Genomic DNA, 21,387 nt, shown 5'->3' on the forward strand with positions numbered 1-21,387 from the left:
CCTCTCCCACGCTCTCTTTTCTTCCCACCTCTTGCTGCCAAGGCCCCACGCCCTTCCTCTTTGTCTCCCCTTCTCCCCCACTGCCAGCCCAGTTATCTCACATTTACAGTCCCGTTGGTTCTTGGTGAGCTCGAAGCCAGGGCGGCATTCGCAGGCAATACCCCCTTTGGGTGTCTCCCGGCAAATGTGAGCACAGCCATGGTTCTTGTTCATGCAATTCATTCCTTCTAAAAGGGAAGAGGAGGGCGGTGAATGTTCTGTACTCCTGGACGCCTAGAGGAAGAGAAACTAGAAGGGATAGCTGGGGCCTAGGGAAGTGGGAGGATTTCACTGAGGCTACAACACAGAGGAGACTGGCTCCCCCTCACAGGCCCCCTGTCCTGCCCATAGAGCTGGGTGCTAGTGAGCAGAGCTCAGAACTATTCTGAATGATATATGAGTATTGACAGCCAGCCCCTCAGCCCTGCATGATCACTCTCTCCTTCACACAACCAAAAACTAGTGTCTAATAGTTGCCCAGCACTGTGCTGGTACTGGGTGGATCTAGGAAGGATCCAGAAAAATATAAGACATGATCTCTTTCCTCAAAGAGCTTACAGTCAAACTGGGAAGAAGATAAGTAACATTGATCCTGTGAGTGAGGAGTAATTAGTACAGATAATTACTATACGTCTTGTTCAACAAGTATTTATTAAGCTCCTACTACAAGCAGGGCAGTATGTTAGGTTCTGGGGATACGAAGATGAATTAGGCATAGTCTCTGCCCTCAGGGATGTCACAGTCGGCGGGGGTGGGAGGGTAATGGCGGAGTCACAGAAACAGACAACACATACCCCACTGCTCCTGCCTGGCCCTCCCAAGCCAATCCAAGGAATAAGGCATGGGTGAGGTCCTCTCAGATAGCATCGGCTTAGGGCTCAGCCATCTACAATTAGGAGCGACACCCATCTTGGGTCTGGACACAGAGGATGTCCCATGGTAGCCTCAATCCCATACTGACCCCCAGCCCCAAATGAATTCTCCCAGATTTTGCTGTAACCCCGAGTATCTGTCCATGGAACCCTTAGGATGTAATTGGGTTGAGGGACAAGAGAAGAAAGAGTAGCAGAGGGTGGGACCTGGGGGGCACTGAGGGGAAGCTCCAGAGCAGGTGGAGAGAGAAGGCTGGGAGTACAGGGCTGGGCCCTCCCAGGTCATAGGCTGACCTTCCGGCCGCTGGATGCAGGTGTGCTGGTTGTCGCTGAGGAAGAAGCCCTCCCGGCAGTGGCACTCATAACTGCCCATCATGTTGACACAGCTCTGCTGACAGCCACCGTTGCCCTCAGCACACTCGTCCACATCTGTGCAGGATAGGTGGTTGGTGAGGCCATGGGTGCGGGCCAGGGTCTGGTTATGCACTGGGACTTCAGCACCCAGGGCTGAAAGCAGTCTTAAGAATCCAGCACACATGCACATCCCCTCCACTGAAATCCAACTCCCAGCCTTACGCTAGGCAATTCTCACCCACTCATCAGCTAATGTTCCAGTGCTTGTGAAGAGGCCACCCTAAGAGGGCAGAGCTGGGGAGTTACGCAGGTGGGGAGGGGACATTCCAACATGGCCTCCCTTTCCTTCACCTGTTGAAATTGGGTCTGAAGGTAGAGGACATTAGGAAAGGAGTCAGAGCAAGAGAAACAGGGATGAAGATAAGGATGGAGATTGACGATGGGGAGGAACTGTGGGCAGCTGGTTGTGATGAGCAGCCAGGGAATCAGGGCTCCATGTGCAGGGAGAGCTTTGGCCACGGTGCTGAGGTTGGAGGGGCAGGGTGGGGAAAGGTAGTGAACTTCAACTCATTGTGGGGCAGGGACCATTTCTGTGGACAGGCCATGACCCCGTCCTTCCTCCCCTTCCCCCATGCCTGGGCTTGCTGCCACATTCCCTAGCCTTTCTCCTATTTTGGTTTAACAAAACAAAGTCTGATAGCTTGGCAGGGAGGGATGGGGGAAGGGCTGCCAGGCCACACCCTAATTACCAACCCCAAATCACCACCCCCAGGTCCCAAAGCCAAGCTCATTCCGGGGCTCCCACTTCAATGCCTTGACTCCATCTCTATGCTACTTACTACCCTCCCAAGTTCACAGTCCTTCTCAGTTTTCCTTGGCACAGGGAGGCATCAGGGAGATGGACCCAAATGGACCATCTAGCTCCTAAGGGACCTGACTCCTAAGGGCCTCATCTGTCCTTCTCTTCCCATCGTCTCTGCTGAGCCCTGAAACCCTGTCCTTCACCCTTCTGGCCAAGGGCAGAGAGGCCCAGATCCAGCAGGCTCCTGCCTGAGACATGCATCTGTAGGGAAAGCCAAGGAGGTATACTTTTTTTTGCCTTGTTCCTGTCCCATCTCCTACACCCCTGACTTCTCCCTATCCCTGTCTTCCTGCTCTTACCCCGTCCTACATTCCATCCTTCTATTTGCTCCCTTCTATTCCAGCCTTGTGATTTTGCTACTCTAGCCAAGTTCTTTCCTCTAGTTCTCAGTGGGGAAACTGAAGCCAAGGGCATGGATGACTTAGGGTTCCCCTAAAAGCCAAATGTTGAGAGTTTGAACCCTAACCCTGAGGTTAGGGAAGCATCCTCCTCCTCCTCCTCCTCCTCCTCATCATCATCATCGACATTCCTCCTGTTTATCGAGCACTTACCATGTACTGAGGATTGTACGGGGCTCTTTACACATGTTCTCTCATGGTGAATCACACAGCAGCCCTTTGAGTGGGATACCACCATTCCTATTGCCCAAGGCTCCATAGCTAGTAAGCAGCAGAGCCAGGATCTGCCTGGAGCCAAATCATCTTCCTATCATGCTCCACCCCCCGTGACTAAGCCCACTACTGTCATATCCTGGCCCTTCCCCTGAGAACACTTTCTAGCAGCATCTCCTTCGTGTTTTTCATCCAGCAGAAGGATTATTTCATCCTCAGCATCTAGTTTCCAGGGGGAGGCTGACTTTGTTTTCTATTTTGTGGGAATGCAGCTTTTTGTTCACTTTCCTCTTCTTGCCTGGGAATAGAAAAGGCTAAAGACACCTCCTCCTCCACAAGACATGCCCTGCCCCACCCTCGCTCACCCAGACAGTTGTGTCCGTCATGTGCCAGGTGGAATCCATCATAGCAGGTGCATCGGTAATTGCCAGGGATGTTGACACAATCGTGCACACAACCTGCATTATCCTCCCGTTCACACTCATCCACATCTGTGGGCAAATAGGAGTTGAGGCAGCTGGACCCCACTGCGTGCCCCCGACTGTCCACCCCTGGGCTCAGCCTTATGGTGGTTTTTAAAAAAATATATAACCTCTGTGTATGTGTGTGCTTGTGTATGTGTCTCTGTTTCCCATAGTTACTTTCATAGCCTACAAACTATTTTGCATTTTGCTATTTTCATCTAAACTTAAGTCATAAACATTTTTACATTTCTATCCAGTCTTTCCAATTATCACTGTACATGGCTGCAAAATATTCCATTATGTTGCTACATCATAACTTATTAATTCCTTTTCTCTATTGTTAGTTTCCTCCCATTTATTTTTCTATCATAAATGATGCATCAAAAAACATATTCTCCCATATATTGTTTCTTTGAATTTCCTTTGAACAAGTTCCTAAACATGAAATTCCTGGGTCAAAGAGTATAAATAACTTCAAGATTCCTGCTAGGTATGACAAAATCACTTTTCAATTCATAATGTCACCAGGAATTAACGAGTGTACCTTGTGCATTGAAGTCTTAACCAGCACCGAAGGTCATAAATTTAAAGTAACATCTCAAGACTGCTTTAATTTGTATTGCTTTAATTATGAGGAGATGTGTTTGTTTATAGTATGAATTTCCCCTAGGGTAAACTGCCTGTTCTCATTCTTTTTGGGCATGGCATAAGGGTCTAAAGATGGAGGTTCCAGTGTCAGGGAACCTCAGGCCTTAGTCCCATGATTCTGATCCCCCCACCCAGTCAGGCTGTATGGCTGTGAACTGTTCCCACCAGGGCCTTAGCCAGCATATATGGTGGTGCCTTTGTGCAAATTAGAAAATGACACCCTCTCTGGGAAGAAACAGCTTTCCTCCAGCCCTCTCCCCACGCCAGCAGGGACTGCAGGCTTTAGTGTAATGTACAGCGTGGCCAACTGAGAGCAGCTCAGTGGGGGTCTCCCCTCTCCGGCAGGTCCCCCTTCCCCAGGTGCCCTCCCAGCCTCACCTTTGCAGTGTTTACCATCCCCTGTGTAGCCAGACTTGCAGATGCACTTGTACGACCGCGGGGTGTTCTGGCAGATCGCATCGATGTGGCAGTTGTCAGTCCCCTCCACACACTCGTCCACATCTGGCAGGGGCAGAAGGAACACATGAGACCCTCTCTTGGAACCTCCCAAGGGGTGTCTTGAAGGTGGTCCCTCAGGGCAAAATCCCCTCTCCTCTAAAATAGACAGCAACCCCTCCAGAAGCAGGTGGCCTCCCATACCCCTCCGATTTCAGAATCTTTCTGAATTCCTGAAATTCCTGTAATTTCAGGAATTCAGAAAGAACACCCACTCCCCTCAAAAATACTTAATCCACAATGACAGCTAAAATTCCATCATTTGAAACACTCCTCTTTGATTTAAAAACAAACAAACAAAAAACCTTTGGACTGGGTAGGTAGCACACTTGATTAGAAACATTCAACCTAGGGTGAATTAGTTTACCTTTCTTAGGAGCAGACTTAGAGGGAGAGGGAAGAGAAAGGTACAGGGACAGTGGCCTCTGGGAAAGTGGCAGGGTCCAGCGACTATTGGTAATTCAAGGAGGAAGAAAGGGAGACAGGGCATCTGTGGAATCTTCATCTGCCTCACAATTCCGCTTGAGACCAGGCCTGCTCCCACTTGCCCACCATGGCGCCAAGAATCTTTGAAGGAAAGAAGTTCCATCCTGGAAGATTTGCCTAGGCCCATCCCTCAACAGCAGAGGGACTAGGAGCTGGCAGGGGCTGGCACCAGCAACCTGAAGCCTGATAAGTGCAGCCCTTGTGGCTCTCCAGCTGACTCATCCAGGCCCATCCATCCCACCACCCTGAGCTCTTTCATCTAACCCCAGGTGTACCTCGCTCTGACACAAGGTGCTACTCACAGAGCTCTGCTGAAGAAGAGGCCACCCAAGATCTAGCAGAAAAGACAATGTTCAGAAAGGACATAGGAAAGAGAATAATTTATCATCTTTGGGCAAAAGACTCCAACTTCTGGGGCAATGTTATGGTGCCCATAAAGCTGAACTGAAGTAGGCGAAAATGTTTCAGTCAAAAATGCTTTATAATTTAAGGCTGTGGAGGTTCAGAGATGACTCTGACCAGCCAAAAGGAGAGACAAAAAAGTAACACGAAGCAGGATGTGTCGAGTGCCACGAGGGCATTAGAGATAAGGAAAGAGGGTCCTCAACCTTGGCTGCACATCAGAGCCAACTCCCCTAGGAGATGCCCAAGTGCTACCTCCAGAAATTCTGGTCAACTGGTCTGGGCTGAGATCTGGTCATCAGTATTTTTCGAAAGTTACCCAGGTGAGTCTAATATGCAGCCAGTCTTGAGAATCTCCATTAAAGGGAAGATCAGAGGAGGAAGAGACAACTTCTAGCTGTGAACTAGGAAACCCAGGGTAGTGTAGCAATCTGCAAGTAAAGAAATGGGATTTGAAATCAAGATCATAACTTCCAAGTGTGATCTGTGGGTCATAGAATTGCTTGGCTTTTGTTAAAATGCAGATTCTTAGGCCTGATTGCTGACCTATTGAATCCAAATCCTTAAGGTGCTTGATATATTTTTTATTGAATGAATGAATGAATGGATCAGTAATTGCTCCAATTTATAGACACCCATGAGTCCTAGCTTGAAACAGTTAACTGTTCTTTTCTTTTTGATGTCAAGAACTTCCAGGGTAGGACTGAGGCTTCCTGGGGCTAAGAAGGGAACTGAAATTTGGAAGAGTGCCCCCAAACACCTGCCTCAAATCTTCTGGGCTTCTATTCGGCTCTGCACTCTACCCTCCAACTCTCTGACCCCTCTGCAGCAGTCCACCACGCCCAGTGATCTAATTGCTGTAATTCACACTTATTCTCCCCCTCCCTCAGGCTCTGCAGTCATGGCATCTGCCTGCTAGCTCACCCTAGGAAGTCATCCCAAAGTGAATGGATGGAGAAGAGGGGGCATAGAATTCTAGTTCATGAGACAGGGCAAGAGGGACCTGTGTAGATAGTAAGAGGCTGCATGGAGAATCAGTTTGTCCAACTGATGAAGAGAAAATGGTACTAAGAAACGTCCTATTGTAGAAAGACGATAATCAGCCAGTCCCAGGTTCAAATCCAGCCCTACCACTCTCTAGGGCGTGTTTTCTGATTCTCTTATTTGTTCCTCTTTAAAATGGGGATGATAATACCTTCTCATGAGAGGCTGTGAACAGCTGATGAGATAATTTGTGTAAAGTACCTAATAAAGTATCGGAAGCTTGAGATGATAATGATTAAATCACTGATTCAGATAACAGGTGCTCTATGACTGTGCTAAGATGGTAGCCACTAGGCACATGTGGCTATTTAAATTTAAATTACTTTAAAGTTCAGTTCTTTAGTTGTCCTGGCCACAGGCCAAGTGCTCAATAGCCATATGTGGCTAATGGCTACCACAGTGCACAGCGCAGGCGTGGAACATTTCCAACATCACGGGAGGTTCTATTGGACAGCATTGCTCTAGGAGTTCTGAATAAGGGATACCCTGGGCCTGAGTGGACCAAAAAAGCTCCCTGAGGAGTGGTACTCAAGTTTGAGTTTTGGAAGTTGGGTAACCATTAGACAGTTAGAAGGGGAAAGGACATTTCAACTGTGGTTAAATGCATGAAGAAAGACTAGGCACTCTGAGGTCCAAGTCCTTATTCTCTGTCCCCACATTTGCACATGCCCCCCATGTTGGGGAAAATATCTTTTAACAACTAATCCTAATCTTTGAATGGAATCCAAAGTTTTAGATGTTCTTATTGGGTCCCCCGGAAGAAAGGGGACTGGATGATCACCCCCTTCCCTGTGGTAACCCTTGTGAGTCTTAGAGGCAGGTACAGAGCACTGGGCAATGCCAGTGACTAATAATCATCCTGTTCATCCTGCTTTGAGCCCTCTTCCCCTTCTGTGTCTCTCCATCCCTTCCCCAGCGGCCAGAAGGACAACTTGGAAACTCATCTGGAAGCTCCTCCTCTAGGGCCATCTCAGAGGTACATGCTTGTCTCTGAATCAGCTGGGGCTTTACAACAGTCTACATCAGGCTGTCTGGGCTCCCAGTTCTTCCGTTTGCCTCCGATTCAATGCTCACCGGTACTAGAGAGGATCCTGATGCTGACTGCAGCAAACCCAGGCTTCCTGGCAGAACCTTTAGACCCTTCAGGCAGTTGGGCTTTTCCTGCCATCTTACCCCTCCCCCTCATCCCCTACTCATAATGCTTATCCCTCTCCACCACCTAAACCATTCTACCCCTTTTCACGCATTCACACATCTCATTCTTCACATTTGAAATGCAGTCCTTTCTTTTTTCTTGTAGCCACACTGTTCCCAGCTTCCCAAACCTGGCTCAAAAATTGTCTTCCCAAAACCTCTTCCTGGTAAGCCCTATTCCTGGTAAGTTCCAGGTCCTAGGGGACTCAGGTTGCCTCAGCTCACTTGCAGCTATTACTGAGTTGCTCTGCTAATGCTTTAAAGCCATCTTGTGTGGCATGTTCAGCTTTCCTCACTTGGCTGGTCACTCACTGAGGATGGAATTATTACTTGGATGGAATCTTTTGAAGCAGAACAAGCCTAAAACAGAGCTCTGAAGTAGGGCCCCAAATTATATCCAGTGTCTCCTTTTGCCAGTTCGTTCTTTCAGAGCTCCCCCCACATATGCCTACCCCCAATTTGTCCATGCAGGGATCCCTTCAACACCCACGGGCACAGTCTCATCTTAGTTCATTCTCTCAGGGTGCAGGTGTTTACTAGCTGGCCTGACAAACCAGGTGATACTGTTGGGCAGGGATTGGTTTAGACCAGTGGCTGCACCCTGGGATTCCCAGGGGACCTTTTACAATATGCGACTGTCTGGGGACTTCCCTGGTGGCACAGTGGTTAAGAATCCGCCTGCCAATGCAGGGGACACGGGTTCGAGTCCTGGTCCAGGAAGATCCCACATGCCTTGGAGCAACTAAGCCCATGAGCCACAACTACTGAGCCTGTGCTCTAGAGCCCGCGAGACACAACTACTGAAGCCCGCGTGCCTAGAGCCCGTGCTCCGCGACAAGAGAAGCCACCACAATGAGAAGCCCGCGCACCGCAACGAAGAGTAGCCCCCACTCACCACAACTAGAGAAAGCCCGCGCACAGACCCAACACAGCCATAAATAAATAAATAAATAAATAAATAAATAAATAAATAAAATGGACTGTCTGAGCACTCTCTTAGACCAGCTGCATCAGGATCTCCAGGGTGAGTCTGGACCGCTCTCTGTCTTCCTTTCCCAACTCAGATAATGTGACAGACTATTTGCCCAAGCTGGGAAGAGACGAGGGGCAACAACATGACAGAATGTTTGAGAAAAGGGGTTCTGGAGTGATACTGTGTCTGTTCAAATGCCAGCTGCACGCATGTCCTTGTGGTCCTGGGCCAGCCTCTGAACTTGCCGGCTCCTTCCTCTGTAGATGGGAATAATGATCACAGCACCTCCTCATGGGGCCACCATGAGTATCAAATGAGTTAATACTTATCAAGTACTTAGCACTGCAGTACAGGCATACAGTAAATGCTCAATAAAGGTTCGTTATTTTATTCCTTCTCTCCAACCTTCTCCCCTTTCTGAACCCCTCTCTCCTTCCCCCTTCCCCTTCCCAAAGCCCCATTTGAGGCCTGGTGTGGGGAGATGCGGCACTAGGGGAGCACGTGATGGTACAGGGAATTTGGGGGAGACATATCCTTAAAGGTATCTGTGTCACTGCCTACTCTGCCCATGCTGGGAACTGCCCAAGCAGCAGGTGAAGTGGGTGAGAGGACAGTTGGGAACCGAAAAGCTGCCCTCCACAATCCTCTGTAAAGGCTGTCCTTTTGTGCCCTTTCCCCCACCCCAGGCACTGGCCTGGATCACAAGCTGAATCAGGGGAGAGTGGTGGCTGCAAAGACACCACAGATGAGCCAAGACCTCCCTGCCTCACCTTCTCCTGGCATGAATGCACAGGTCTGTAACGGCGGCAGCTTTTCCCAGCACCATCTGACGTTTCTTCTGGATTTGCTTCAGCACCTAACAGAGCACTGCATAAATTCTGCTAAACAGGGAGGAGGGGTGGGATGAGGCGGGGGATATGAGGGTTAGAGGACAGACTAGAAAAGGTGGATTATTACAACACAGGCTTAAGCATTAAGATTCCCTTCTGAGGATGGGGAAGTGTACCCTAAAAGGGAAGCAGGAGGACCCCCAAGGAAACACTTTATCTGCTTCAAAATTTTGCCCAGGTCCAGCTCTGGAATAACCAGGGAAAATGAGCAGGAATGCAGGCTGCAGAGAAGCAGACGCCCGTAGGTAGAGTCTACCCCACCTCTATGTTACTACAGTTGTCACCTTACTACTCAGAGGGGCTAGGGGTAGTTGTGGACAAATTTGCTGGGCCCAATGCAAAGGTCCAAAGGAGCTTGCTTGGTGTCCTCATGTGCCCACATGGCTGTGGCATCCTTCTTGCCCAGCCAGGATAGCCCAGGATGTTTGCTGTGTCTACCTCATTCCTCTATTTTCCTCTCTTGAAATGCCTTCGAACCTCACCCATCATTGAGGACCCAGTGTAGGTGCCACTGCTGGGAAGCTACCTTTGACTGGTGCAGCTTTCTCTAATTTACTCTTTTTCTTTAACTCCGAAGGCTTTTACTGTCAGGTTCTCTCATCCTCTGACCAACTGCTATCTTGTGATGCCTCTCACATGCTACCTTACACCATTACTTAACTTTTGGTTCCTGTGTATTATCTTCCTACGGAAGCTCTGAGCTCCCTGAGGCCATGGCTTCTGAATCTTTGAAACCTGTACAGCAGCTAGAATAGAGTTGAGCATATTCATTTAACCATTCAACAAATAGTTATTGAGCATTTGCAACATGCCAAGCACTGTGCTAGGTGCTGGGCATTCAGCAGTGAACAAGACAGACTTACATATATATATATATATATATATTTTTTTTTTTTTTTAATTGGGGTATAGTTGTTTTACAATGTTGGGTTAGTTCTACTGTACAGAGAAGTGGAATTCCTTGTGCTATACAGCAGGTTCTTATTAGTTATCTATTTTATACATATTAGTGTATATATGTCAATCCCAATCTCCCAGTTCATCCCACACACGCCCCCCCACCCCCGCGCTTCCCCCCTTGGTGTCCATACATTTGTTCTCTATCTGTGTCTCTATTTCTGCCTTGCAAACCAGTTCATCAAGACAGACTAATATATTAAAAGCATTTAGTAAATATTTGCTAAACAGATGCATGGATGGATGCACGGATAGAGGGATGGGTTGGCGGGTGAGTGGATGAGGTCCATACTGTGGCATCCTTCCTGTTCTGTGTTACTGCAGAGAAAAAGCTCACTTCTTTTCTCTCCTGTAACCCCACAACTGTGCTGGGTAGAAGACAGTCCCAACAAATTTAGTTTTAAGTTAAGGGTAGAGAGACTGGTAACTCAGAAATGGTAAGATACCCACTTAAAGGCATCTATTTGGTCGTGCTGAAGCCAGAAGAGATGGGACCAACAAATCTAGTATAAGAGGGAATCCTATAGAATACACAGGTCCTCAGGGTCTTCAGATGCTATCTGGGGTTACTCAGGCATCTCTTCAGAGTATCCTTGTCAGACAGACGTTCCCCAGCCTCAGTGCTAACACCTTCAGGACAGGGCACCAGGGGCCAACGTTCCATTGCTGCTCCTGGTCAGTTCCCCTCTCCTTTCTTCCATGTTGCCTCCCACATCCAAGTAACATCCAGAGTAGAACCAGCTCAGGTTTTGGCCATGACACCCTAACCTGCAGCATGTGCACGTATGTGTACCTGCATATGTGCATATCTGCTCATATGCAGGTACCCGTATGTGCACATGCTGGAGACTGGCATCCCAGCTCTGGCTTCTCAGGCTGTCTTCTCAATTTGGAACTGGGCTGTGACCTCAGCTGGAGCCTGGGCCCATCCTCAGCCTGGACAAAGCCTAGGCAGGGGTGAACCGGCCTGGAGAGAGTCCAGGAAACCACACAGACGACCCCAAGGAGAGGAGACAGAGTACTTTGTTCTTTTTAAAAAAGTACGCTTCCCTCTCCTACAAGCTTAGCCTGCTCAACTCAAGAGCCAGGAAAAGCAGTTGGTGCTTGGTGACTGGAGAGGTGCAGGGCTGAACTTGATAGTGTCCTATCTTATTCCTAATCCAGCTCCTTGCTTATGTGAATGTGCCCCTAAATGGACAAGAATTTTCTCCCTTTCAGTGTGGACTAAACCAACAGCCCTGAGTCAGAGGTGTTTAGAGGATGGGTAGGGTAGAGGGTAGTGGGAGTGGGGAGGAAAGAACAGAATACTGGAGAGGGAGTCAGGCCGTGGGCTGAGGCACATTCCCTTTTCATGATGATCAGTCTTCTCTCTCCAAATTGGTGGGAAAAAATAACAAGATAAACAGTGATGATGTCAGATGATGTATAATTCCATTAAGCATGCAAAGTTCTTTCATGTAGGCCATTTCATGTGGTTCTCAAACAGTCCTGTCTCTCACTGAATCGATGAGGAACACGCCAGAGACAGTATCTTGGGAAAGAGAAAACAGCTAGTGTACAGCCAGGACTCAGGTTTTCTGACTCCCAGTCTGGCGTTCTCTCAGTATACAATGTCTTTTATAAACGTTATGAGGGAGGAATCGTGCCTTAGCTGTCATCGCCCCCCCACCCCACCCCAACTCAGCACTTAGTCCAGCACGAAGCAAGCATCCACTATGGAACCACGGAATGGCCTGAAACTGACATTCGGATGTTCCTGGGAGGAAGTCAGCAGTAGGCATACAGATGCTCCCAGGCTTCGGGCACGGGGGCAGCAGGGAGGAGGGCAGGGCTGTGTGTGGGCAGCGAAGGAGGGTGGTTGCACCATGGTGGGAGCAGACAGAGTTGCAGTGAGGAAGGGGTGGGCAGTGCGGCAGCGGGCAGGTGTCTCCTGCCCTTGGATTCACTAGGCTGGGCGAAGCAGCTGGTTAGAAACAAAAACAAACACCAGGGATACAGGTTCCTGCTGTTAACAGCTTCAAACCGCCAGAGGAAAACTCCAAATAAATATAATTAGAAACTTGTAAAAACGTCCTCTCTGTAAACCTGCTCCCCAGGGTCTACCCTTTAAGCGCCCCCCTTCTCCCAGCTCCCCCCAAGCCCACATATCCTGACACTCCACCCTCTCGGAGGGATTCCTTAGATCTGTTTCCTTATTCTGGATCCTCTCTCCAGCCCAGCAGCTCCTGCCCAGGTCTGTCCTCAGCTGTTACCATCAGTGACCAGAGGCACATAGCCCCTGGCCTGGGGCTCTGACATCCACACCCCACAGATCTATCTCTAGGGCTATGGTTCTAGCCACAGGGAAACCATAGGTAAGAGTGAGGGCCACAGCACCCTATTTAAGGGGCATCATTCTGCCTGTAGGGCCAAATTGCAAAATCCAATGGCAACTACAAGACGGTGCCTTGGTCTGAAAAGGGGAGATGTCTAGGTTGGAGCACAATAGAGAGGGTTACTCTTGGAAACTGAGACTATATGGTGTGGGGCAAGAACTGGGGCCCTGGGGCCTTGCCCAGAGAGTACTCAGTTCCCAGGACACAAACATTTCAGCTCTACTTCCCAATGCTGTTGGATACATGTACATTCGCACACACAGAAACACACACGTGTCCTACAGGGGCTGTTTCCAGGGGGAAATACTCCACTTAAGGACACGGTAAGAGCTATCGGGTATGTGAGGCTCCAGGAAAGTTGGGGGGGGGGGGGTGGAGAAAGGAAGAGTAGCCACATGACGTAGACTCGGGCAGGAAAGAGTGAAGCAGGGCCCAGGGAGAAAAAGGCACGAGATTCAGGCGAGAAGCCTGGGGAGCCCCAGCTGCAGGATTGGGGCTTGCTATAGTGTCTTCCACCTTCAGCAGGAAGGATTTTGAAGAGATGCATAATCTCAGAGCTGAAAGGGACCCTACGGATACTCTCGTCCATTTCGTAAGTGAGGAAGAGAATTTCAGTTATTTCCTCAGAGGCCCCAACCCTCGGGCTCTGCATTTACCTAAATCCACTGGTACCTACCATACTTCCCACCCTGTGCCATTTGGGGCTGGCAGTATGTGGGCATGAAAAGAAGGGAGTGGCCAGTCTGGTGACAGAGGGGCCAAAGGGGACGAGGAGGGGAGGGTCCATGTTCCCTCTTACTCCAGGCAGCTACCTCCTCTACCCCTCAAACATCCCTGTGTTGGCAGTTGTATCACTTTTCCCCACAAGGGCCGGCAGTCCCTCTGTTTCCAGACTCCTGTCTAATAACTGAGCCTGAAGAAGCTGTCCCCAGGTCTGGGCCTCTTGTGGGTACTGCCAGCCTCAGAGTAACTCTGCAGTTTCCAGCCCTGACAGGGACTCTTTCTTATAAGTGGTCATGTGCTAGGGGTATGGGACGTCAAAGGAGGCCCACACCCTGACACGCAGGGACCAGAGCCGGGGGCAGGGACTGGGGTTAGTTCAGGCAGCAAGCTCTTTACCTCCATCTTCTCAAGACGGTTTGAAGCCATCCACTCCCTTCCCCCATGCTCAGTTCAAGACACGGGATCAAGCCATTCCACTTCTTTACTTCTCCAATGAAAACAAAATGCACATTGCCTGCTTCCTTTTTCCTCTCACCAGAGCACGGCCACACACTCACACACCCTGAGTCATGCACACGCACGCTCACACGCCCCAGTGAGTGCACACCGCGCATTCCCAAACTCACACCCAGGGCCGGCTCCTTTTACGACAGGTCCCGGCTGCTTACATCTCAAACCGGTTCTCAGGCGCTCAGATTCCTGAAGGTTTCAGGAAACAGTCTCATTTAGGGGTGCTGATAACTTTCTTCTTTCTCTGCCCGTAGTAATTCTGGCCTCGGTGTCTTCTAGTCCCCTCTCTCTCATTCCACCCCGCAGAGACTCGGGAGATGAAGGGTGAAAAGGGGAAAAGTTCTCCCCTGGCTCCAGGCTTTCCCCACCCCCTTAGAGGACATGTCACTGACAGAAGAGAGGTCAAAGGGATTCCTGAGGAATTGCTAAGCAGTCCACCCCCACCTCTCCACCCTTCTGGAAAAATGAGGGGTGGGGGTCAGGCTTAAAGGGAAGATCAGGCTCCAAGAGCGGAGGCTGCCTCTCCTTCTCTCTCCCCAGTGTGGCCCGGATGGGGCGCGGGCAATAGCCGGCTGCCCACGGGGCCACCCTCACCCGCTGACACCGCTATGGTTTATTTCATATTTTGGAGGGAGGGGCTAGGAGGAACAGTCCCCTCACTGTAAGAGCCGGCCACAGGAGCCCAGGGAAGCGGGGAGGAAAGGAAACGGCCACATTAAAGAGGAAGAGAGGGGTGGGGGAAAGAGAGAGAGACACACACATATACACCCAGACAGAGACCCGGAGAGACGCATCGAGACAGAGAGACACTGTCTGCTGCCAGATGAACGCTCTCAGTCCCAGGGATGGTGTTACTTGGAAACTCTAAATATACGACTGTATCAAAATTCTAGCCCTAATGAGGAGAGGAAACAACCAGGTAAACTAAATGGCCAGGCTGGCTCTCCCAGCCGGCCCTGGGGACAAGTTTTCCCCAGGAGGCCAGGAGACCTTTTCATTCAGCTGTAACCTGAGCTCCATGCAAGGATTAGGTCTTTTTAACCACTGCTGCACACCACCCCCCCCCCAAAAAAAACAAAGCAAATTAATGCTTTTAAGTTAACAATTATCCTGGTTATCCAGTCTGTCTACTTTAAAATACACAGACAGGCACTTGAAAAACACTCAGAATCATGTACCCTCATGCTCACTCATTCCCAGTCACACACACAGTTCTCAAAGACACTAAAACATCCGTATACATGCTTAACAACTAAGTCACAACAGAGACATACACCAGCTATGTCACCTGTGCGTGATCGTGGTAAACCTCACACACACACACACACACACCTGCATACTCAGGGCTCCCTTCTGCGTCCCTCCCCTCCTCTCCATTCCACACCACTTTGGTTCTCCCCTGGTGAATCTCTGGAGAAAAGGGACAGAGGCCCAGATATCCCCAGTGCGATAGTAACTCTTGGCAAGATACTTACCAAGGTTATTGGTATTTTAAAGACTTGCTAGAGCTTCATTTAAAAGCATGTGGCATTCAAAGCACACCTTCTGGCACTGGCGATACCTTGGAGATATGTCTGAGAGCAAGGAATGTCCACAGCACCGTCTACGGGTAAGGCTGCCCTGCCCGGTCAATACTTGTCCTTCCTGCAACATTGGCCTGCAGATTTGGGACCAGAGATGTCCCCCTACCCCAGCAAACCTGTTGTGAGGCAACTCTAGAAGACCAGGTTGATAAATTTCCTGAATAGTAGGGTTAAAGGTAGCTGAAACAACAGGCTTGGAATCTACGCCCAGCTAGACTCAGGGATCAAAAGGAAGGAAGATGCAAAGCTAACTGCAGCCCAGGCAGAGCAAGTGTGGCTCGAATGTGAGATAAGCAGTGGGCAAAACTATAGTCTGTAAGTTCCTTGAGGGCAGGGCCTCCACTCTGGCTGCATTTCCCACAGCAGCAGCAGGATGAAATGCAAGAGGGAGCCCTGAAGTACCTCTGAGAGATTCTGAGTCCCTCTGTCCCTGAAGGATAGGTTGATCTCTCAGGCTTGAAAGCCTTGGTTTGATGGCACCTGTCCCTTCTCGGAGTCTCCATCTGCCCCACAAACCCCCCCTGAATATACTGCTTGCTCCTCCTTTTGGCCCCAGCCTCACTAGGCCACTACAGACACTGGCTTCAACTTGAAAGGGGCCCTTATCTCGTCTCTAGATTACTGCATGAAATCTGTTCCTTCCTTCAGACTAAACTCCCTAGCTAATTCCCTGTTATGAGTTAGTCAGCATGCACTACAAAAGCCACCTTTGTTTATGAAAACACAAACAAATCCACAGTGGGAGAGGGGCTACTCCCAGCCTGGGGGTGGCAGTGGTAGTGAGCTGTCTGGAACCAGGACTAGAGAAGAGGCAGTTTGGGGTTGGAAGGGGTGGGGGTGGGGTCTGGTATTTGACAGCCCAGGGTCTCCAGTGTTTTGGTTCTGTTAAAGGACAGGTTGGAGGAGGAAGGGGGTAGTTGAAGAGGCAGTGCTTGGGGAGAAGAGGATGGCACTGATATAGCACCTTCCTTTTAAGAGAGTGGGAGCCCATCCAGGACACAGAGCGGCTTACGAGCCAAGGGCTCAGGCTCCAGGACACAGCGACCCGACTGCCAGAGACTCAGACTTCCCCAACTTCCAAGTTCAACTTTCCCTGGTGGCCCAGCCACCTCCACACCCCAACTTGGCTTCAAGGAGCCCCTAGGACAATAGGCAGAATCATATTCTCCTGGGCAAAGCTGTGGCAGGAGGAATTTTCTTTTTGTCCATACAAATCTCTTCCTGGGTGAGGACTCGATGGGGGAAGGGTGCAGCAGGAGGTCAAGGGGGAGGGGAGTCTGTCCCCAAGAGAACTGTAGCCCACCAGCCTGGTTTCTGCCAGCACAGCCTTGGGACTGGCCAGGCAATGAGCCTGGGGTCAGGGATGGGGGCGGGAGGGCCTCCCTGTCTCTCTCTAATTCCTAGAGGGATCTGTCAGAGCTCCCCAGCCTGGAATTTTACTTTGTTATTTTAATGCAATTCTGACCTGGATTTAAATGGAATTGGAAACCCAAGGCCTTAATAAATAAATATTATGATAAGAAATGAAAGCCATGCAAGACGAAAGAGATTTCCCCCCAAAGAGGCAGAAATGCGACATTCTTGCCGGGAGCCAGAGTCACAGAAATTTTCTTTTCTTCTTCAGCCCCCTACCATCCAGAGGGAGACAGTTGGTTTTTTGGTTTTCCTTAAAAGATCCTATTTTTGTTTAACATTTTTCTGATAAGACAACTTCGAAATTTCTGTTTAACTTTGAGGATTGGGGGTGAGGGGAAGAAATATAGCATGGCTGAAAAAGTTTTCATTCTTTCAGTCTGTCCAGGCCAGAACTTAAGTTTTCTGACAATGTTTGAGAGGAGAGAAGATTCTCTCTCATACTTTTGGAGGACAAGAAGTCTTTGGAGGATGCTGGGGTGGCAATGAAGTCGGGCAGAATTCTGAGATGCGTGGTCACTTCTGCCCAGGGCTCCCCAAACTTCTCATTCACCCGTACCGCCCCTGGCTCCTCCAGCCTTTCGCCTGGGGCGCAGCGCCCAGAGGTCAGGCCCCCAGCCGAGGAGTGCGGGTGCACAGTGCCCGCTCCTGACAGCAGCACGCCTCCCAGCACCTGCCCTGCCCCTCGGAAATCGCGCCCCCGCCCTCGGGCCCTGCAGCCCAGGCAGCCCGGCGCCCGCGCGCCCCTCCTTCCTTACCTTGCACGGCTTTGCTGTGCTGGGCGGCGCGGGCGTGGACCAGCAGGACTAGCAGGCAGAGCCCGGGCACGCGCCCCGAGCCCATGGCTGAAGCTACGGGCGGCCGGGCGGCCGGGGTCGGTCTCGCGGCCCGGGGAGGGCGGAAGCGGGCTGGGCCCCCGCGCGCCGTAGGGGGAAGGGGAGGGGGTGCCCCGCCGGGGCCGGGCCGGGGGGTGCGGGCGCGGGGCGCGGACCGCGGCGCCCTTGGCGAGAGGCTCCCGATGCTGCCGGCTTCTCCCGGCCCGACGCCGGGGAGAGCGAGGCGGAGAGCGCGACGAGGCTGGGGGCGCCCGGCGCCGCTGACGGAGGGGAGCCCCCGCCCTCTCCAAGCCCGGCTCGGCTAGCGGCGGCGGCGGGGCTGCTCCGTATAATCCCACCCAATTCCCAGCTTCGCCTGGAGAGAGCTGCAGCGGAGAGCGCGCAGAGCCCGAGCGAGGGACCTGAGAAAGGGGAGGGGAAACGCAGCGCCAGAAACACGCCCTTTCTGCCTCTCTTTCTTCCTCTCTCGCTCTTTCTCCTTCTCTCAGGCTCCGTCTCTTTTTCTTCGCCTTTCTCCTCCTCCTCTTTCTCCTCCTCTCCTCGCTCCTTTTCGTTTTCTTCCTCCTCCCCCCCCTCCTCCTCCTCCTCCTCCACCACCTCCTTTTCCGTGCCCTTTTTTCTTTCAAATGGGGCCTCGGCGCGGCGGCCGCTCCCCCTGCGCGCCCGGGCGCGGCGGCCCCCTCCCCAGGCTGCCGGGCCGCTGCCTGGAGGAATTTACAATCCGGCGCTGGGGGAGCGGGCCCGGTCTCCATGGAGACGGCTTCCCCGGGAGCAGGGAGGTCAGGCGCAGACCGCGCACAATCAATGGATCAATGCAAGCACCGCTCGGCTCCAGACCAAACAGTACCCGGCTCCCGCTCGTCCTGTCTACCGGCGGAAAGAGTGGGGGAGCTAGGGTGCGCCCCCGCGCTCGCACGCGATGAGGGCTGCGCGACGCAGGTTTGCACTCACACCTACAAGAGGAGACAAAGAGAGTGAAGGGTGTCGGGGAGGCTGGGCTAGACCGGACGGGCACTCAGGCTCGCCCGCCGACACAGCCCGACACGCGGGACACAGCCACACGGGACCTCGAAAAACTGAGAGCGGCTCCGACAGCGGGTCGAGTTACGCCCTCCCAACTCTCACCTCCACCACAGACCCCACACCCTCAGGACTCAGTCCCCATTCGTAGTGCCGAGTCCACTTTAATTGAGGACCAGGAAGAAAGTAGCCTTTCTCCAGCTGAAACTGCCAGCTCCAGGGCAGACTCCCTTACAGTTAAGGCCTCGGAGGTAGCCCACCCGGCACCCTACCCGTATAGACCTGGGTTTATGTATAAAAAACACTCTCATGCGCTCAGCACAGGGGCAAAAGCTAACCCGCAGAAATCTGTCTATGTGTGTAAACACAGAGACCCAAAGATATGCACAACATTCTCCTCCATACCTGCCCTCCCACCTTCAAGATGTAGTCCCCACCAGAACATTCTTAAGCCTTCATCCTTCCAACTTGCAGGAGCAGAAAAGGAAAGATAAACCATATTTTTAAAAATAGGGGCAAAGTGTGCCAAAGGAGCAGTGTCCCTGAACCGTGGACGACACCTCCTGACGCATTTACCAGCTCTGCATCTTCTCTCCTTCCATTCTAGCGGAAAGATGAAGGACCTCTTGAAAGGTGGTGAGAGCTTTCTTGGAGTATGGAGCTTTGGTAAGAATGAGACTGCCAGGCCCCAGCCAGCTACTTATGCTTCAGAGCCAATCTTCTGCAGGGAAGAGACCTTTGGGACACAGACTAACCTCAGAGAGCCCTCAGGGTACCCAGGAGGAAGGGACAATGACCGGGCTCCCCCTGAAAATAACTCAGTTCTTAGACCCTTGACACTGACAGCCCACATCAGCTGGCGTGACAGCTCTGCTTTGTCAGAGGCTTCCTTAACCCCCAGGGAGAAGAACTGAGCCCTTCCTCCTCTAGGGATTGAGTGGAAGAGTAGGAGGATGCAAACAGACTCGGGCATTTGGGTTTCTCGTCCTGGTTCTATCCTGGGACAAAGATTACCTTTGGGCAAGTCACACCTCAGTGGGCCTCAGTGTCCTCATCTAGAAAACAAGACGGCGGGTTAGCTCAGTGATGGGAAGGAGACAGTGCCCTTAAGAAGTCTGGGGAAGGAGGCCTTGGGAACCACTGCATGGCATGAGAGATGACGGTTGGGATGGGAGCACATAGACCATGGGAATGGTGTGGAGGCCACAAAAGGTTGGGTCAGATGATCTCTGAAGTCCCTTTCAGCCCTGTCACTCTAGGACTCCCTCCCTCCTTCATTACATTGGCAAACCCCTCCCCTTGAAGCAGCTTTGCCTGCTGCCACCAATTATGTGTAGGGCTAGAGGACAAGTGCAAACCTGCCATCCTCTCTGCCCCAAACAGGAGAGGGGTTAAAAAAAAAGAAAGAAAAAGAATTGGAGGTTGCCAGACGGTGCCAGATCAACATGGGGGCACAGAGAGCTGATTAGCTCCCCCAAGGCAGGGAAGGGAGATTGCACTGTGCTTGCTTTGTCTCTGCCTTGCTTTGGGCACTGGTGTGAGGTCCTCTGGGTCCCTAGGGAGGAGGGCTCCTGCCCACCCTCTAAACCACAGGTGAGGTGGGCATTGAGGATTCTGTATGGGCTGATTAATAGGTTAACTCAGACCTTCTCTCCAGTTCAGCATGATTTCCTGGTCCTCTGAATGTGGACATTGCCCTGGCTTGTGGGGGGGAGCGGGTGGTGGGAGAGTGGTTGGCCTCACCTTAGCCGCTATATCTCTGGGACACTCAGTGTCTTTTACTCTAGTTTCCTTTTTTCCCCTCATTTTCCTCTGATCGTCTCCTCTGCTCCTCTAGGAAGGTGAGTTTTCTCCACATCTAGGCAGAAGAGGCAGTTCCCTGCCCTGCTCCCCACCATCCAATCTGGTACCCTCAGCCCTTCAGAGGATTCTATAGGAGCAGAAACAGTCTTATATCACCAGGGTACTGTGAACTGGGGTGTGGGTCACATTGCCCTATGCCCTGTCCACTTCTGCAGGGACTCACAACCAGATAGGGACTCAGGAAGATGACAAGGAAGGAATAATGAGATGGCTCTTGCAAGCGCTATTACAAAAGCAGCAGCACATGCCATACTGGTGGGGGCAAAATGTCCCTGCGTTCTCTAGGCCTCCCACACTCACCTCAGGTGGCAGTTTGCTTCGGGGCTTTACTTTCCTTCAGGGAGACCTCTGACATTCACTTGGTTCTAATTTCTCTTGCAAATGTCTAGGGAGAGGACGGGGCTGGGGGGCCCATAGCCAATACATCTTGGTTCTGATCCTGCTTCTAAGGACACCTCTGCCAGGGCTCTGTCACATTTGGGGACTTCACCTCCCCTGCCAAGTCTCCTTCCATGAGGCTTTGCTTTTTCTCTCTGCTCCTGAGCTACCTGTAAAATGAAGCCAGTGCTTCTATCTTGACAGGAAATTATAGTCTTAACGGAGAACATGTACATATTGAAACAACACTACCCCAAGTTCAATGTCGGGCCCTACCATTTCCCAGCCATCTATCTATTTTGGGTGATTTATTTCATTTCTCTGAGCCTCAGCTTTCTCATCTAGAAAATGGGTATGCTCATACAACCTCATAAGTGAGGCGTAAATCACTGTTT

General features: G+C 51.2%; 1 protein-coding gene across 8 annotated transcripts in view; it reads right to left on the reverse strand.

Moving 5' to 3' along the window:
* Positions 1–18,284, reverse strand: part of SCUBE3 (signal peptide, CUB domain and EGF like domain containing 3) — a 37,245-nt gene extending 18,961 nt beyond the window's left edge. For 3 of the 8 annotated variants that reach the window (XM_059938868.1, XM_059938866.1, XM_059938862.1), the window contains exons 1-5: positions 17,654–18,284; positions 4,229–4,351; positions 3,104–3,229; positions 1,206–1,340; positions 102–227 (exon numbers count right to left, since the gene is read on the reverse strand). In XM_059938868.1, coding sequence (XP_059794851.1) covers positions 102–227; positions 1,206–1,340; positions 3,104–3,229; positions 4,229–4,351; positions 17,654–17,738 — 595 coding nt within the window. In that variant the 5' untranslated portion in view covers positions 17,739–18,284. Of the gene's footprint in view, positions 1–101; positions 228–1,205; positions 1,341–3,103; positions 3,230–4,228; positions 4,352–9,214; positions 9,243–17,653 lie in introns of those variants that run through there. The other 5 variants (XM_059938865.1, XM_059938863.1, XM_059938864.1 and 2 more) reach the window with 3 other exon arrangements.
* Positions 18,285–21,387: the final 3,103 nt, after the last annotated feature.

This window comes from Balaenoptera ricei, chromosome 11 (assembly GCF_028023285.1).
Source record: "Balaenoptera ricei isolate mBalRic1 chromosome 11, mBalRic1.hap2, whole genome shotgun sequence".
Classification (NCBI taxonomy): domain Eukaryota; kingdom Metazoa; phylum Chordata; class Mammalia; order Artiodactyla; family Balaenopteridae; genus Balaenoptera; species Balaenoptera ricei.